Genomic DNA, 20382 nt, shown 5'->3' with positions numbered 1-20382 from the left:
CTTCAGAATATCGAAAATCCAATAGAATTTTTACATTAGTTACAGCAAAATTTGAAACTATTTTTGAAACGTCGCTTATACTGCCCCCCCCCTGTAAACCACAACATAAGCGCCCTTGTTGGATTGTTGAACTTTATCTAGATTTATATTGTGACAAGGTGTTGAGGAGCACATGCACAGAGGGTTGCGAGGGAAGTGCAATACACCATAATTACCCGCCTTTTCGCTCCTGTCTACTGCAAGTAGAACGTTAAAATTCTATTTAGCTTCGACGACCAATGATTGACGCCAATAGACTTGCTAAATCAATTATTATTTGGAGACTGTTTGACTTCTGTTATTATTATTATTATTATTATTATTATTAATAATAATAATAATAATAATAATAATAATAATAATAATAATAATAATAATAATAATAATAATAATATATTTTGCACTTTTCTTCGTCTTGCTAATTAAATTTTTATTCAAAGTGCTCCCCTCAAAACGTTGCGCCCCTAGACTCGGGCCTAGTGGTAAATCCAACTCTGCCTAGTCGTTTCTTATGTTTTGTTCTTTGTGTATTAGTCATTTATATTAATCACCAGATTAGCAGCCACCCCTTATGCCAAATGAATCATTTCCGGATACGTTTATAACTATTATTATTATCACGTAACGGGACTTATAATATTGTATTCTTAGTCCGTCCGTCCGTTACTCCTACGATAACTCTTGGACAAATGCCAAATTGTTATATTCTGTTTTTGCAATTGATATGTGGAGCGATTATGGTATCTCGTCCGAGTTCGTTAATGGAGACGATTAATCAACCGGACGTGGTAAAAATCAACCATTTCCGGTTTTAACGTTGCCATTATAGAGCGAAAGCCATAATAGATAGCAAGAAGGGGTTTTCTCAAATCGATTAATTGTTCCAAGAATATCTTCCATGTCCATCCTTAATACTGTATTAAAACCGGAAGTGGTAGAAATCCAGTACGACTTCCGGTTTCAATATTAATCTATATAAAGAAAACCGATAAGAGAGCAAGTTCGATTTCCTTGGAATCGACTTAGCGTTCTAAGAATAGTTCGCATTTTCTCTTTTAACACTTTATTCAAATCGGTAGTGGTAGAAATCAACCATTTCCGCTTTCAGTGTTGATTGCCATAGAATAAAAACGATAATAGATAGCGAAAAGTGTTTTTGTAATCAATTTAACATTTCAAATATATGTCCTATCTCCCCTCTTAACCCTCTATTTAAACCAGAAATGGCATAAATCAACTACTTCCGGTTTAAACGTTGATTACTAGAGGAAAGGGGGGCAAGAGTACGCAAATTTTAATTAAACTTATATATTTTGGTAAAAAATAGTTACAACGGAAAACTTTTACATGGAACACAAAACTTGAACTCTCCTTTACGAAATGTGAACTCAACATTTATATACCTCTGTCCTTGGAGGAACTATAATTCGTAAAATGAAAACATTCAAATTCGTACTCTTACCCCTATATGTGGGGCAAGAGTACGAAATCAAAGGGGCAAGAGTACGCACCCAAAAGAGCATTAAGAATTATCACGGATGAAGGTGCCTACTCCTTTATATGATGTGCATTGTTCATGCCACCATTCATGGCATCTTGCGCACTTGATCCAGTCTTCTATTGGTGGATCACTGTAGATGATATTGCATAATGAACACTCGTATACTACTTCCTCACTGACCAGAGGAGTTGTAGCTACAACTTCGGTTGTAGCTTTCTTGGTGCAAGATGATGTTTACCTATGCTCTTTGGAGGGCGCCGTTTCAGAAGTAAGTTCTGCTTGAAAGGAGAGGATGTCAGAATCTCTGATTGACCTCGAGAAGATCAAGATTTTTTTTTATTGGTTGAGTCGGAGGAGGACTGACAACCACCAAAGGAGTTCATGATGTGGACGGTCCACATGGGCCCCTGCTTACCTCCAGTGAACATCCAGCTTTACTGGTTGGAGGTTTCGTAACCGATGAACGAGCAGCCGGCAGAGAAGTGTTTGATGTCGAAAATCTCTATGAGCTCCTGCTTGCTTCTAGTGAGAATCCAGCGTTACTGGTTGAAGGTTAGGTAACAGATGAATGAGAACGAGCAACCGGCAGAAAAGTATTTGAAGTGGACAGTCCACATGAGCTCTTGCTTGTTTCTAGTGAGGATCTAGCGTTACTGGTTAAAGGTTTGGTAACAGATGAATGAAAACGAAGTCCACATGAGCTCTTGCTTGGTTGAAGATTTGGTAACAGATGAATGAAAACGAGCAACCGGCAGAAGAGTGTTTGAAGTGGAAAGTCCGCATGAGCTCTTGGTTGCTTCTAGTGAGGATATAGCGTTATTGGTTGAAGATTTGGTAACAGATGAATGAGAACGAGCAACCGGCAAAAGAATGTTTGAAGTGGACAGTTCGAACGAGCTCTTGCTTGCTTCTAGTGAGGATCTAGCGTTACTGTTTAAAGGTTTGTTAACAGATGGAGGAGGACGAGCAACTGGCAAAGAAATGTTTGATCTGGATGCACCGCATGGGTCCCTTTTTACTTCCAGTGAATCATCCAATGAAAGATTTTGGGCTCTAGTCAGATCTGATGCTTGATTTGTTGCTTCAGGAATGCTTTCGTCTTCAGACCTGGCTTCTACATTTAAGTGTACCACATTCACAATAGAAGGAAGAAAATCTTCTTCAGTGAACACATCTGGATTCAGTAGGACAACTCCAGATTCTTGAAGGCTGGATACCAATGGTTGCAGCTTTGTAGTAAGCCTCAGTAAACAAACTCGCAACTTGGAATTAGGCGGGATGGATGATTCCCCATCCATTTATCACACACTGTTGAATACCAGGATTTCAGCGGGTCAAAAAAGAAGCGATCTAATGGTTTCAAATTATGACTGGAATTTGGTGGTAAACTCAACATCACTATCCCATTTTGCCTGCAGAAATCAATCGCTTCGATTGAAATGTGAGAGGTCTGATTGCCCGTATCTAGTGATTTTCGTAACCGAATTTGATCGCACATGTTGGTGTAAATAATATAACCATTCTACGAAAAGTTGTGAGTTGATGAACCAGAATTAGATATGCCCACAGAACCCGGCGGCGAGCCATCGAATAATTCTTGTTTCATTTGTTTTGTGGGAAATATCTGGGGAATAAAGGAACCATATGCACTCACCAGGAAACAGCTGTTATGTTAACTCCAAAATCACTAGATACAATTTTATTCACAACTGATTTTTAGTCGACTTTTGAACTTTATGAGGAACCGTATTTATGAGAGTTTCGTACATGTTGTAGATATCCCGTGGAGAAAAGCCGTTTTGTCTTACAAGATCTTTTAGACAATTTAAAAAACATTCAACTTGTGGCTTGCTAAAACCATGAGCTCTTCCCAGATCAGTCTTTGAAGGCTGTCGCAAAGCAATTGTTAAATGTCTACGACGGAAAGATTCTGTCCAATCTTTTCCTGCCATTCGATTCACATGGCTAAAGGATATGGGGCAAATAGTCACGTTCAGCAAATTTGTATGCCATTCTTCTTAGATCTTTTAAAGTTAAGTCATAGAAGAATTGATCCAGTAATGTGATATATTCCACTAATTCGTTCTCCATTTCTTCGGTAAATAGGTCTACTGGCTTTATTGTATCTAAAGCCGTTGCAGATTCTCATTTAAAAAAAGAAAGTAAAAATCCTTAATTCCCCTTATATCAGTAATGGGAATGCATAGGATACAAAAGAATCAGATAATATGTAGACCCTTTATAAAAATATTTTCCAAATTCAGCTTATTCCATCAGTTACAGAATGCTTGTCACCTACGAGGGTAACTTGAAAACTTCTCGACCTATCCTTGATGAAGCTACATATTGTCAAATGTTAGGTTAGGTTAGCTTCATATATCTTTATAGGATCCCATACCAATCATTGGACTGATACCTTCTTATGCAGAGTCGTTTTAACGTATGATTACTAAAGGACTGACTACTACAGGAAACATATGGTAGTCGAACTTTTTAGTAAGGCACTAATCACGCATCAGAACGACTCTGCATAAGGCCCATTGAAATTTATTACTGAAGACCACTGACATATAAGATAAAAGAGGACAAAGTGTAGTATTTCTGAAACCTGAATAAAATAAGCAAGCGTAACGTTATTCAATAACTGCAGATGTAACTACCTCACACGTTTATCTGTTTCGAAAACTCAAACACCACCTTAGATATTTTATGTAAGGAATGGTATTTAGAATAAAAAAATATCCCTCGTACATAAGAAAATATCAGGATTCTTCAGAATTCTTAACGTTAGAGGCTACATATGGGAACTAGTATTCGTAAAGTTTGCCGTCACTCTCTATTACAACGGAATCTACGTTCTTTTTTGGTTGTTAGATCTAAATCAAATTGGATTCTTTTTCATAGAACAGAAGGGGCAAGAGTACGCACGCGTACCCTTGCCCCGTAGCTATCTGCGTACCCTTGCCCCCCTCACTACACAATTGACTTTCCCGTGATGCAGTGTTGCCAGGTCTCCTGATATTCCAGGAGATTTCCTGGTTTTTCAAGTTATCTCCTGGTCTACTGATTTTTCTTTTAAAAATGTTAAAAACTCCTGGTTTTGCGCATTATCCGAAAGCTCTTAGAAAATGTAGATTCAGAAACCAAAAGAAGTTCTTATCTACAGATGAAATGTACTTTACAGCGAAAGTTTCCCTATCAATGGCACCAAGAAATCTCCCAAATTATGGACTGCAAGATTTATAACTCAGCTGACTTGAATTATATATTGAAGCAGTACATCAAATTCGAGAGAGATATGAGCTCATCCGTGGTTAAGCGGTTAGCGTACACAATTTTGGCGTGGAAGGACCGGGTTCAATTCCCGGTGGGACCTTATGTAGTTCGGATTCCACGTTAATCAGTAGGTCCACGTCTTGCATAACCTTGCTGTTGAACGGGACGTTAAACTAAACTCAACTCGAGAGAGAAGATACGCCTCATGATCTCATCATGAAACATTTGGAGATGATTAGCCTATCAAATGAGATGAAGAAATCGGCACAATCAATTGCTCCTCTCGTAGCTGACTTTCTTAATGATATAGAATAGAGTAAATTGCAACAAGTAGACACTGAATGGCGGTTATTCCGAAACACAGATTTGTAAACTGAAAATGTTTCTGTTCAAGATTTTTGGATGCTTGTCAGGAGCGTCATTTCAGATTTTTCTTAGGGGGATTACATCCTTTCATATAAGTAAAATTTCACACATTTCATTGATTCACTGTAGAAATGGCTCTGCCTTCCTCAAGTGTCACTGTAGAAAAAGTATTTTCAATCGTAAATTTGATGAAAGCGAAACAGACAGACTTGATATTCAAACTTTGCAAGGATTGCTGCACACAAGAAGTCTCACTTCTAACAACTTAGGCTAGGATCCCCTGTAAATCGCTCTCTGACCAGCAGAGTCAATGCTGACATGTACGCAGATAAAGATAATTAGCCTTTTATTGGTTAGTATAATCATTGATGGGTTCACTGTTTGCCTTGTAAAAAAAGTAATCATCCTAATTACAATCTTTAAGTATTAAGTTGTATCTCCTGGATTTTTCCTGGATTTTGGATAAGAATTTTCCTGATTTTTCGAAAAAATGGTTGGCAACACTGCCGTGATGTTGTACAGCCAACTGTTGGAAGAAAGGCAATTTACTCCATCCTCTCAAACAATGGATATGTTAGAAACTAACGCTTTATAGTACTTTGAAATCGTTATAAAATTGTGTAAGTTATTCATTAACTACTTATGTCCCAATATTATATCAAACTATTAGAAAAACATAAATAATTACCTAGATAGATTGTAGTTTGCCGCAGCAAACTCAAACTTGTTTAGGCTCTAGACGCCATTAACATCAAACTCCACGTGACGCATTATTGCCATACGCGAATATATTCACCTGATTTTAGGGAATCGTATCCTTGCCCCCCACGTACTCTTGCCCCCCTTTACTATATAAGGTAAAAACGGTAATAGGTAGGGAGAAGCGGTTTTCTGTAATCAATTGTGTCCCAAGAATAATATTCCATCTCGACTCTGTAATATCTGTCCGTATTAACTCCAGGAGTTCATCAAATGAAGGTTTCGACATACGGAAGTAGTTAAAGAACTTCATTTTGTCTGCACAGAGATCACGATACAAAGTATGATACAGGCCAGTTTGCAATCTCGTTGATAGCATAGGATGCACGGACATTCGTTTTTTCCCTCTACGTTTCTTCTTTTTGAGCAGCAAAATAAGAAGTGCTTGCTTACTATTAACAGCCATCTCAAAGTGGAATAACTTGAGACAATGGAAATGCTTCTACGAACTATATGAACCGGATAGTCGCCGAATGGACACTGAAATCTCGAACCATGAACGGCTGTATGTGTGTTTCTGCGTGTTCCGTGTATTTGCGTGTGTCCTGGCAACACCACTCATAACTTGGGCAATAAAAGGGGGGGGGACAGAAAATAACAAGAACCCTTGGTACCTGCTGTCGGTTGCTTGTCTTTTCAGAAGCAGTGGCGCAACTCAGTGTTTCCACTCAGTGGCCGCGAACGAAGGGGGCCTTAGAAAACGAATTTTATTGGAGACGGTAGCTTCTTGACGTTAAGATGAAACACCTTTCGCCATGTGTTTGACCCAGTCCACCCTAGAGATGCATTTTTGCTATTTTTAAGCTTCACCCAGGGTTTTCTAATCCTTTGACTGTGAAGTCATTTTCTTTCAAAATGTGTAAACAAACACTTTGCATTCATTTATGCAACATATTTTTCTTTCTTTATTCTTAGAAGCCAAGCTTTTCCTGCTCTTTAAATGAAAAACTATTCAGAATAATTCCAAGCTGTGAATCTGGCAACGACTGCACTAGTTTAGTTGAGTTAAAGATTTGGTGTGTGAATTATTGAGTTCTATCCTAGCATTCTTGCGCTCTGCGTATTTTAAGTTACGTTATCGTATCTCAACTCCGTTTTTTTTCTTTCTTTAAAAACATCTGAGTTGGTAATTATGAGAATCTAGCATAATTTGACCGAATTTAGCATAATTTCGATCAGGTTTTGGAATAATTCTGGGATGTGAGTCTGGCAACGCTGCTAACGAATTGAAGGTGTTACCAATCAGGCGTGAGCTGATATACTGCAAATACAAAATGGCTCGTAAACGACCTTTATCAAAAACCAGAAAACGAAATAAGCGCTCAAAATCTGCTCGAGCCGCCGCTAAACGTCGCAAAACTGAAATTGTTGTTTCTGTTGATGATTCTTCTTCATGTTATCAAGAACAAGGAACCGCTGAAGATTCAAGACAGCATGATGAAAGGTAAGATTATGTATATATATATATGATATATATAAGCTTCATGTTACTGGAGTATGTTAGTAGATAACTTTTTATAGGCTATTCGTTTTACTTATTATTTAATGTATATTTACATTGTTTTTATCTCTCTTGTTTCTTTTAATTACGTTTGTTTTCGTTGTTTAGCATCTGTTCTCAGTACCCGCCAGTTTCTATATACAATCTGTAATATATTGACTCACTATTTAGACTGGGACGGAATATTGTACTACATTTAATACTCTCTCACTGCGAACCAAACAAGGGTACCAGTCAGGGGACTCTTGGGATAGCTTTTCTGCTTTCATTTTTCCCAGGATACTTTGCGGTCGGTGACGTCACGTGGAGGTATCGCGGTATTTTTCAAAATAAGAGAAATTCTGCATAAACAATAACACTACTCTTTCAAGATGAGGAAAAGTTATCTTACTTGTCCAGTAGCTCATTCTAATAACACATGAAGCAATACAAATGAAATAATGTTCCATCGATTCCCTAAAAATGATGAACTTCGAAGAAGATTGATTTCGCGCTGTAAGCGAAAGAACACTTTTAATGTGGATAACGCACGAATATGTTCTGCTCACTTTTCACCAGAGGATTATCAAAGAGTTTGAAAAAACGAGCTTCTAAGTTTCCTGTAAAAGTAGTGTTTAAGATCTGACGCTGTTCCTTCATTATTGATACCAAACTGGCATGGGGAAAAATAAACTAGACACTAGTCAAGTTGAAACACAGGTGTGTAACAACAATAATTAATTTTACTTTTATGACATTTGTTTCTGAGGGCCTGAAGCTTAAGGAGTTTATGTACGTAAAGCGAAGTGGAAGGGGGTACCAACGAGAATATAAATGTATACTCTCATATATTCTTTAGTTTAAATGATATTCGTATAAGTTTTGTTAAGTATTTGAAACATTATTCTAGCAAAATGCTCAAAGTGCACTTTGAGCAGAACATTCATAGGAACCTATTACGAACCGAACCTAACCTAACTTTACCTAATATAACCTAATCTAATCTTGTTTAACCGAACCGTACCTGTTACATACAAATCACATTGATTTTATTCCTTCTCGAATGCCACATCGTGTGACAAAATCATTTGTTCTGATCAAAGTGCACTCTTACCATATTCTTATAATTGAAGGGCTGGCCGAGAGAGGGGGCTAAGCCACAAAAACTAAATTCCGATAAATCGAAGAACAAAGTGTAGGGCAAATAGCTGCAAATTTTCTCCTGTGAAGGTGGTTCTTTTGTGTATGTATACCACTCTATAGATATATGTGCAACTTATAACCTGTAATACATAATGTAAAATGTGTTATATCGAGTAATAAACAAATATTAGTAATGTAAAGGAAATATTTTGCAGTCACGATTTCTGACAATTTGGTTAATACACACTAAATGCAACAGGTTAGGTTAGATTTCTAACCTGAACTAACTTAACCTAACCTAATCAAATTAGGTTAGGTTAGATTCGGTTATATGAGGTTAGGATAGATTAGATTTCTAACATAATCTAACCTAACCTAATTTGTTATTACATATCCGGAATCTCTGAAATTTTGAATTATGTTTGCTTTATGTGTTTTACTACCTGAAATGTTCTTATTGAGAGGATTTGTTTATGGAAAGTATTTGAACTTCTTCCACCCTTAGAATTCACGTTTCAGTGAAAGTCAACGACAAAAATCCATAATATCACCCCTTCCCCACGCCTAAAGAGGATGAATTTGGTTTTAAACGGTATCGGGTTGGGCACTATTCATTTCAGTGACCCTGAAAATTATGGACTGGACACCAATTTGGCTGTTTTTGATTATTTGTCACCTCCTTTCTATCTCCTCTCATCCCGAGCGAAAAAATGATAAGATCCTAAGTTAGGCCTGGCTGCATTTAAGTACCAAAAATCGTTAAAGTTGGTCGAGGAGAAGTTAGCAATCAAACATTGTTACAATGAATAGAAAATGCCCCCTCTTCCCCTTAAAATGGAAATTTTCAAAAACAATGGGACCTGTTTTTCTTTAAACTTAATGAGGAGTTTTTATACCGAGTTTCATCTTTCTAACTTGATAAGTTCGTGAGATACTGTATTTTAGGTACAAATTTTGAACCCCTTCTATCCCTTAGGATTCGCCCTTTAATCAAAGTATTAAGGGCCAGGTCAACTCATGTAGGGTACTAAAAATTATAAAAATCGAACCAAAGCTCTAGAATGAATTAGCGAGTAAACATTATATTCATTTTTATTTGTATAGATAATTAATCATTATTGATGGTATTTATATATTTATTACATTATATTGTCTCATCTGTAAGTAGAAATAACTCATTATTTGTATTTGGAAAGACAAGGAATATCATAATTTTGTTTTGAATCCAGTTTTACGAATAAAGCGCGAAGTGTAACAAGGAGGCAAGCGAAAAAAATTTTCACCGATACCTCCACATGACGTCACGGACAGGGAGCCAATCAGAACGCTAATCGCGAACTGGGGCCTTGGCTAAGAACAGTGGCTCGCAAGGATACCCGTGAACCGTAAGTCATACCAGGGGGAGGTCTATCTTCGAAATCTTGGTTTACGTAGGTACAATATTTGTCAATTGGGATCGGACAGTAAGCAAGATATACATAATGTTGACGATTAAATAATATAATAATACTCACATGTGAGAATCATTTTCGTTCTGAAATATTCCATGGTACGTATAAAATTTGTGCGTGTCATTTTGTTCGATCTTTAGCACAATATAATGATAATTTAATGTTAATGGACTAGAGATTATGTGGAATTAATTATGATGATGATACATATCATGACAAAGAGCGATGTATACGAATATGATGTTGATTAAAGAGAAGAAGTACGATTATAATTACATGCCACTTGGTCCTCAAACTTATTTGTCAAATAAAATATTCACTTTTGCAAAACTGAGATAGGCAGCTTCAGAACTGCGTAAACTGATGAGCAACTAGTTATATAATGCAGTATAACTATATGGATATTGTTCATGGGTGGACAACTTCACACTATCCCTCCTCTCCCTAATTTATTTCTAGTATAAAAGAACTCTTTCGAAAATAACAATTTTAGCAACTAACCTAAACTAACGATTTGAGGTGGTCGGACGGGTAAGTGTGAAGTTGTCCCGCCCCTTATTCAATTAGTTTGAATAATAATAATAATAATAATAATAATAATAATAATAATAATAATAATAATAATAAGTCTCATCTATCAATTATGAGTACATATCCTATCTTGCAAACGGTACGGTGAGGCAAGCAGATGAACCAAGAATTTCTCTGCTTTGCACATCACGTGACTGACTAGCTTCGGGTTAGAATTCCAAGACTTGAGAAGAAGCAAGCAAACGAGGGGATCTGATAAGACCTTTTTTAAAATTATTATTATTTGTGCTGCACAGAGGGTTTTCACATTGGAATTGGTATGTCATTTCTACTCCCTCTCCTGCCAGATTGGTTTTCCTCATTCTTGTTCCGCCAAAATGTTTATTGACTCAGTCGCGGGCATTTCAGGTGCCATAGTAGGGTATCTGTTTCGCTTTCTTTCTTTCAAGGCATGGTAAAAACGCCAGAGTTGCAGGTTGACGTCTCATATAGAGCCTAGCCTTGATGCCCAAAGGGACGCTAATCTTCACACATGGCCTGGGATCGAACCAGGGACCCGTCCCACCAGCAGAAAGTATTCTACCACTGAGCTACTTGTCCTCTGTGGACAAATGTTCAGAGAATGCCGAGACATGCTCCTTTTCTAAATATACATAATAGTTTTTTTTTATTAATTCGTTGTGTTCTTGTATGTCAGGGATTGGTTGGCTCGTTAGGTTGAAATTTAGTGTCCTGTTCAGCACCGAGGCTATATGAAACCTGGACGTACAGGTTAACGTGGGATCCGAACCACTTAAGCTCACAACCGAACCGAACCCGGGTCTGCTATACGCTAACCATATAACTACGAACAGTTAATAAGTTAACATTCCGGGATAAACGAATTAAATATTCAAACATACTATTCACGCCCGCAGCCAAAATACTAATATGGGAGGAGAGGGAGGATGAGACCATTTTTAAAGGAATTAACATGAAAGTTTCAGAAGGGATTAAGGCGGTCGCAGGGGAGCTGACCTCCCCTGGCCGCCCCCGACCTTTGGACCTGATACTATCGCGGTATCTCACATCAAACCTTAATTCAGAGAAAGATTGCAGTGCGCATTTAGAACCACTTTAGAATTCAACCCTACGAAGCTGCGATTCACTTGTGCCTCCACTTCCGCTAACTCACTAAGTTAATGTCGAAATAGTGCTTAAATAATAGCCACAAGTGGCTCTACCTACGTTATCTCACTGAGTGAATGTCGAAATGGTGCTTACCTAAGAGCCACCCACAAGTACCTCCACCTACACTAACTCACTGAGTGAATGTCGCATTGGTGCTTATCTAATAGCCACAAGTGTCTCCACCTCCGCTAACTCACTAAGTGAATGTCGAAATAGTGCTTAAATAATAGCAACAAGTGCCAACACCTATACCTGAACACTTTTCAATTGAGCCATAAGATCTCTGATTTACTCTTATTTGTTCTCCGTCTAAGGTATATTTATAGACGAATAGTTTTCTCTTAAGCACACTACTTGATAAAATATCTAGTATTAAAGCCTACACACAGATATGGCCCGCCAAACGATTTTTTTAAAGTAATGAGTAGTCAGCACATTGATTTCATCTTGATGTTATTTCTGGTTTTTAGACTGGATCTCAGCACCTCTTAATTCAAGCAGCTCTGCAATTACATGATGCTGCACTAACAGCAAAAATTGTGCTGTGTTTATAACGGGTACCAAACCCGGCACCACACATAAGAGGCACTTGTATTAACCATGCGACTGTATAGAAGCAACAAGTGGCAATTAATCAAGACACTATCCCAGCCTTCCATCTGTGAGTGAGATGGGAAACGTAGTTAAGGTACACAACACACCTTGCCTACCTCATATGTTTACACATCAGCTGCTACCCTATCCTCTCAGGCTTGCTTACCCTGCTGTTCCACTACACGACTAGAAAAATTGTATTTGTGTACTGTTAAGATCAAATCGAAATGAAATCTTTTGAGTTTCACGTCCCATAATAGTGCTCTTCATGCTGAGAGAGACGGTGATTAAAGCAAGTGAATGATAATGGAAGAATTGGTGGAATGAGAAATTGGGAGGAAACGGGAGTGTCCCCAAGAAAACCCACGGGCACGATGTCCACCACAAACTTACTTAGCCGGGAATCGAACCAGGGACCTCACGTACCGGAGGTAAGCGCTCTACCACTGAGCCACCATGCATCAAGTTCAAATTGAACTTCCTTATTCATACAGTGGCGTACACAAGGGGAAATTTCTGTTTTAACCCCCCTCTTAAGCAAGATCTTATGCAAAAATTAAGCCTTTAGCAATTTAAAATATGCATACAAACACCTAAATTGATATGAACTTGTGAGCCTGATCCCCCTTGACAAACTCTGCGTGCGCCACTAAATGTACAGGTACATATAGTGACAAATAATTTCGAAGTGATACGTTCCTACCACTGATGATGCTAGAGGAGGGGCAAGGGGGCGAATGCCCCTCGGTGGTCTCGTTTCTCCACCGTGCATTTTGTATTGTAAGGCAGGTCAAGTAACAAACTTCTATTTTCGGTATACAAAGAAATAAAACAAAATAAAAAATAGCAGCCCCCTAAAAATTTGTCCGTTCACTTGCCTCCCCCTCCCAAAAGTAAAGCTGTCGTCATCACTGTTCCTTAATTTAAGTCCTTTCCATTCCTCACTCACGTATATACATGCGAAAATGTTATTACAGTTACCATATCCTATTCTATTTCCATGGAACCGCGGTGGCTCAGTGCTAGAGCGTTCACCTCTGGTGTTTGGGGTCCCGGGTTCAATCCCAGCCTCCGCCAAGTGAACTTTGTGGTGCACAAACACCGTGTGCGTAGGTTTTCTCGGGGTTCTCCCGTTTCCTCCCACTTTCTTCATTCCACCATTTCATTCATTTCTCATCTTCACCGTCTCCTTTAGCCTAACCGGCATAACCGTGGGACGTAAAACTCAAAGATTTCATTTCATTTTTTCCTATTCTATTTCCAGCGTGAATATCGAGATGGTACTTCTAAGACCCGTGCCTTACTACATTTCAGAGCTGCATCTCTCTCCTAGAAATGTTGGGAAAAAGGCCAGTCGCCTTTGTTATGATGTAGTTTTTCTTGTTTTCTTTTTCATTCACCATATTAATGTATTTTTTTTTACAAAAAAATATTATAATGTAAATACGAAACAAAACATTCCACTAACACCATTTCACAAAAACAAACGAAAAAAATATCTTTGTTCGATTATTACTATTCATTCACCATGAACTATCCATTTTCTTCGTCACGCGTTAAGAACATAATGGATTTTAATTGGTTATGTCGTATTTAGAAATCGATCAATAATAGTTTTGCTATTAGAGATTTGATAACTTTTATCACTGTATGTATCTCTCATGAAAAATGTAAACAAACAATTTGCTACGTTGTTGTTGCAACACTGTTACACCGGACAACTACGCACCACTTGTTAGATATCTGTCAATCATTCTATTTCTAAATCCAGAAAAAAGTAAAAAATTTTTTTTGAAAATGTATACATACCAATATTATTCTGTAAATACAGGCCGTAGTTTCAATTGTGTTTTGAAATACATTCTACTTCCAGTCCCAAATTTCACTGGTTTCACATGGGAAGGGCATCGGAACTTGTCGGCCAAGTTCGCAACTTTTCCCCCACTGATTTCTAATGCTAGTGGTGAACTAGGGTTCTTGCGCAACTCAAACACCACCGTCTCACTGTTTTCCCTTCACTGTCCGCCATGCCAGACCCAGCAACCAAACAATGACCCCTGAAACCAATATGGCTGCCTATTTACTTCAGCTTTCATGAGCAAGATCTAGACTCTAGATCGACGCACGCTCACCTTCACACGACACTAACCGCGGATGGCGGAGCACGGGACACGTCATACTATCGTACGCTACCATTGGTGCACGGACGATCAATAACACCGCCTACTAAGCCTTGAAACTTTTTATGAGCTCACTGGTTAGATTTAGAGAAACTAACCAACAGAGTTAGGAATGTAAATGGTTTTAACTCACCCCATCAGGAAGTGCTAATACAATTAGCTCAATCAGGGGAAAAAAAGGGAAAAAAATAAATAAAAGATTCACCATAAAAAACTTACACAATTCATAAATACGTCACACTTGCTAGTTCATGGGAATGTAAAATGATTGTATTCTTGGTGTAGTGAGTGAGTGAGTGGCGTGTTGTGAAACTTCAGAAACCCACCAGTCAGCTACATATAGTGGACTGCCTCCATTGCGCTTGAGTGTTTTGGCACGTAGCTTTCTCTCGACTTCTATGCTATCGTGGCCTACTTACCTAACAGCAGTTCGGTTAAAATTCCGTCTGACTGGCTACGTCAGCATGAAAGCATCTAAAGGCTGGCATAAAACTTAAGACAGAAAAAAAAAAAAGACACAAACCAATGTTTTGCTGAAGTGAAAGAACTTTTTAACACGTAAGCACAACTCTGAAAGGAATGTTGACGTCATGAAATTAAAAAAAAGTCTGGCGTGATAATAATTTAGCAATTCAATCCAAGGCTGGTCTAACTAAACACTTCTACACCACAACCGGTCTCACTAATGTCGCTGAGTTTTTTTAGCTTTTGAGCTAGTGTTTAGAAACTGAATTAGTGAGTTTGTAGCTCACACGCGTTGGTTTGCTAGTGGAGGTGAATGCATGGATGGGTGGAGGCAGGAAAGAAGGATCGGAGGGGAAACACATATAACAGCAGGCCAGCTGACAAGCGCTTTCGCAAGACAAGCAGCCATTTAAAATTTAAAGGCTCAAAGCAGGATGGCACGGCGACACTTTAAAAATCAGAGCTACATAGTTTCTTCACGTAGCGTAGCAAGGACAGCACCAAATAAAAGTTTTTCTTTCCTGTTAGCGCGTCCGCGCTAGTAAAGTTGTAACTAATATGTAATAATGAAATATATAATATGAAAACAGGTAAATTATCAAAACAGCTGTGATTAAACCAGAACATAGTCTGCTTGGTTTTTCTAAAATACATCAGTAGAAAGTACTGTTTCTTACTCAATAACACCAGAGCGTCTAACGGACATTTCTTCATGGATATTCCTTAAAAATATAATCAAAAGATGTTTGAGAATTGCAATTTTCTTTTTTTCTTTCTTTTTTTTTTAAAAAAAACTAGTAGCAGTGGCGTATTTAAGAGTTCACTTTACAATTTCAATTTGGGGACTTGTAAGATAAGAGCAAATAATTTTTGGGCTTGTATACGTAATTATTAATTCTACCTCAACATTATTATTATTATTATTATTATTATTATTATTATTATTATTATTATTATTATTATTATTATTATTATTATTATTATTATTATTATTAATTGTAATACTATATTTAGAAAATAGAATCCTTTTTATCCGGGTTGGAATTTTATTATCTAAGGAAGTTCCAAATGCAATCAGCAAGGTCAAGGTACACTGGAACTATTAAAAATTACGGATAGAAAAACAAGAATGCTAAAGGAAGTGGAAGTCGGTCACGGTTGAAAGGTTTCATCACAGCATTCGCCTAATGGAACTGAAGAAAGCCAGAGGAAACTTAGTGTGGCCTGCCATCGTATTTCACCTGGAAATCTCCCGATTACCAATCAAAAAACGCTAGCCAATAGTGTACGTTTGCTCGGCATTATGTTATTATTATTATTATTATTATTATTATTATTATTATTATTATTATTATTATTATTATTATTATCTATATCGTATAAGTCTTACAGAACGAATATGTCTGTTCGTCTGTCTGTTGATAAGTATCAAACCAAAATTTGTAAAAGATATCAATGATTTGATTTTATTTATTTTGTTACGGATTCATTGTCTCAAGAATGGAATCCCTCTTCTCTGTTATCCCTCTATTGGTAGAAGTATAGTACTTCCAATTTCAATAAGCAAAAACAGTAAGAGAGAGAAAGAATCTAGTTTTTTTTAAATATGAATTCAGTGTTTTAAGAGTACACTTCATCTGCCCTATATACCTTTATTAATACCGGAGTAGTACAAATATCTAGAACTGTTGAATTCAGTAGTGGATACAGCAGAAACAGTAAGAAGTAATAAAAAGGGTTCTTTGATAGCGATCCTTTGTCTCAAGAATTAGACGCCATCTCCACGTTCATTCCTTTGCTAGCTAAAGTGCCCTGGTCTTTGCATAGAATGTACACTATGCAACCCGCAACACCACTAAGTAATGTGGGTTGTCTAACTTGAAGGATTTCAGAGCTGTACTTTTCGAACATGTAGAGCAGCGTTTCCCAATCTTTTTCAACTTGCGACACACTACAGGTTTTACTTGGATTCTCACGGCACACTTATAGGTATTATTATTTGTAAATATAAAACATAGTGGTATTTTTCTGTAATTATTGACCTCCTCATAGAGAAGAAAGCTCTTTCACTGGTTTTTCTCCCTTGGTAAATCATTATGCTTATTTTTCATTCTAATTACAAATAGAAAACAATTGCAATGAAATATTGGATTCAGGTTTTTAAAAATACACTTACTTTTTAAAAACTGTATCCAACCTTTTACTAAGAAGGAAGCTCACTAAATAACGAAAAACAAACAAACCTCTTTTACTTTTAAAACACAAATGTAGATAATTTGTCGAAAGGATTGAATGATATTTTAAATTTTCAAGTTACGAAATAGTCTGCAACAATAAAGAAGCAATAATGGTCATAACAATTATAATAAATACTTTTTTCAACATTAGAAATGTACAGAACAGTAACCCGGTATGAAATTTAATATTGTAGATTCATAGTAATGTAAAATACAAATATACATTTTCCACTATGTTTTGCAATTTTATTGCTATAAAATTAATAATTTTGTTTCGATTCCTCGCGGCACACCAGCGGCCCATTCACGGCACACCGGTTGGGAAACGCTGATTTAGAGCGTGTGATCCATTCCTATCCCCACTAGAATAAAAAAAAAACTTCATGTGCGATTAGATCTGGCGAAGATCTACGAGTAATTGTGTATTATACAGGAGCATCATTTCAGATTTTGCTTGGGGGGGGGAGACCCCTTGATATAAGTAAAATTTCGCATTTTTCACTGGTTTGCTACTATACTATTCATAAAATCTATATAAATCTTATACTCAGGGGGGCAATTGCCCCTCCGTGTCCCCTAAATGACACCCTGGTATTATATTTAGTGGCTCTAGATGACTTCTTTCTATGCAAGAAGCTGATGACTTACATACATAAAGGCACAAATATTAATTTTATTAATAAAGAAATACAACCAGATGTGGCAGTTTGGATACCTATACGACAATAGACAACGAGAAATTGTTTTCTGATATGTATTCAACGTCCATCCCTTACATCTTTATTACAGCCCGAAACGTGGTTCATATAATCCTTTCTGGTTCCAATATAAAATTCCGATAGAGCAGAAACGGGAAAAGATAAAAAGAAACAGCTTCAGATACGGATTGAATATGCCAAAACTAGAATCCATCTTCGCTTTTATTTCTCTATTGAAATAGGAAGTTGTATATTATCAGACATCATATTACATTATAAACCAATAAATGATTTTGTAATATAGATTCTACATCCCATATATATAGGCGCGGATCCAAGGGAAGGGTAGTTACTGTTTGAAATGGAGGCTGGACATCGACACGTTATCGTAAAAGATAGTAACTTCATTTAAATGGCAACGTTGCATTTTCATTTAACATTGGGCGCATAAAGAATGTACAGTCCAAACGGCTCGTCCGATTAAAAAAAAAAAAAAAAAAACTTTCACTTTAGATTGAAAACATCATATTTGGAGCCAGTTTCCCCTCTTACACTACGACCCGCTCGGGAGAGTAATGCTCCCATAAGTACGTTTTTTCGCGCACTGTTCTAGCCAGCTGTTTTACGCGCTATCCTAGCCAGTTGTTTTAAGTTTGTCACAAAATTTATATCATGGAGTACAAGGGGAACAAAACGAGCCCTATATCATGGAGTACAAGGGGAACAAAACGAGCCCTGCGGGGCTTCTAACCCGTTCCTATTACTACTACTACATATCTGCACAAAAGTAAATCACTTTTTTGAGTATTATTTTCATATTATTTTAATTTAATAAATGTTATAAAAATGTAAAAAAAAAAAAAGAAAAAGAAAAAAAACTTTCCTCGGGCCGTGTTTGAACTCGCGCCAAAAGACTTTTCTTATTAACATATAGTGCTAGCCCACTCGGCCACGAAGACCAACAGCAACAATCGTTTGAAATCTGCGATTTCTGAAACGTGTGCGATTGTGAAACCTCTATCACGCATACAGTACAACGGATATGTATAGGATAAAGCACATCGTAAGCATCTTAGCATTAGATATCATGGTCATAGTATGACTTGTTTCGAATGAATACGAACGAAGTTACAGGGATTGAAAATTTTGAATGTTTTGAAAGGAATTATTTCGAAAAAAAAAATGCTTAGGTAAGTATCATAATTATCTAATTGCTTGTATGGTTTGCGATACACGTACAAATTATTTTACCGTTTACAGCACTTTGATATCTCAAACCGTTCCGGAGATACGATAAACACTGATAAAGTTCGCAATACTGCTGAAAATGACGTATTTGTGGAAAACATTTAAAATGTTGTTTTTCTTCTCTTTTATAACATTACAGCAATAGCTTTTAGTAGCTGTAATTACAAGTTCTCGCAATTACATGATTTATGCAGTGTTGCAAACTTCAGTAATGTTTAGTATATCGTATCTCTGGAACGAATACAGTTTATCATATCCTACGAAGAACGAACATTTCAACTACAAAGTCATTCCCGCACTTACCCTCTACTGAAACTCAAAGTGGTACATTTAACCTTCTCCGACTTCAATATTGCCCTTATACAACGAACTGGTAAGAGATAACAATAATTTTTATGGATTCTCCCAAGAGTAGATTCCGTCTCCGTACTTATCTTTCTGTTGAGACCGGAAGTGATATCTTTAAGTTCTTCCGGTTTCAATATTGATAAAAGAACAAACTAATAAAAGATAGCAAGAAATGAGTTTTTCATACACTCTCCCAAAAGCAGGAGCGGATTAAGGGCGGAGCTAGTGAGCCCAAGCTCCAGGAGCCCCCAGGCTTAAGGGGCCCCAAAAATCCCTCTCTTTAATACTAAGATATAGCAATCAACTTATTATATTATAGGCTTTAGACCCATGCTATTTTTTTCCGCTCGCGATATCGCTAGAGTTAAGTCTTCTTCCATCAGCAGCATTTAACTGTTGAACGTAATTAAACTAATTATTGTAAACTTGGAGCACATTAAAGTATTACAGCATAGTTCTTGGTGTTTCGATAAGCTTATGAGGCTGTGGAAGGCAGCAAAGAAAATGTATACGCTGGAATGATTCGTAACATAGGGCCTCCTTGAAATAGTCGGCTCCAGGCAAGGGCGCCGATCCCGGGGGAAGGACCGAGGGTGCCCCCCCCCAAAGCTCATATGGGCCCCCTTACTGTATTTGTAAAATTACAATATTTGGTATAATTTGAATGCAATTTGTTTTAAAATCCTCATACATGCTTTCTTCATCTGCCCACCCCCAAATTTACAGAGAAATCGGCGCCCTTGGCTCCAGGGCCCCAAAAGTCTTAATCCGCCCCTGCCCAAGACTACATCTCATCTTCATGTTTATTGAAACCGAACGTGGTAAATTTAACTACATCCGCTTTCAATATTTGATCTTCGTACAATAACAAGTGAGTTTCTTTTCACAGTTCTCAC

The 20382-nt window shown here is 37.3% G+C and overlaps 2 protein-coding genes across 6 annotated transcripts in view; one reads left to right on the top strand and one right to left on the bottom strand.

Annotated features, from left to right (window-relative positions):
• The window catches only part of LOC145670527 (uncharacterized), a 155750-nt gene extending 140824 nt beyond the window's left edge, over positions 1-14926 (bottom strand). Inside the window, exon 1 of one of the 3 annotated variants that reach the window (XM_081739338.1) lies at positions 14910-14926. The gene's annotated coding sequence lies outside the window, so the exon portion shown is untranslated. Of the gene's footprint in view, positions 1-14119; positions 14449-14909 lie in introns of those variants that run through there. The other 2 variants (XM_081739328.1, XM_081739359.1) reach the window with 2 other exon arrangements.
• Positions 1-20382, top strand: part of LOC145670574 (uncharacterized) — a 216704-nt gene that overhangs the window by 18248 nt on the left and 178074 nt on the right. For 2 of the 3 annotated variants that reach the window (XM_081739458.1, XM_081739410.1), the window contains exon 1: positions 7201-7385. The exons of the other annotated variant lie outside the window; for it this stretch is intronic. In XM_081739458.1, coding sequence (XP_081595584.1) covers positions 7216-7385 — 170 coding nt within the window. In that variant the 5' untranslated portion in view covers positions 7201-7215. Of the gene's footprint in view, positions 1-7200; positions 7386-20382 lie in introns of those variants that run through there. 3 annotated transcript variants of the gene reach the window in all.

The sequence above is a fragment of the Thermobia domestica genome, chromosome 2, assembly GCF_964235325.1.
Source record: "Thermobia domestica chromosome 2, izTheDome1.hap1.1, whole genome shotgun sequence".
Lineage (NCBI taxonomy): Eukaryota > Metazoa > Arthropoda > Insecta > Zygentoma > Lepismatidae > Thermobia > Thermobia domestica.
This window is presented reverse-complemented; position numbering and strand designations above follow the sequence as displayed.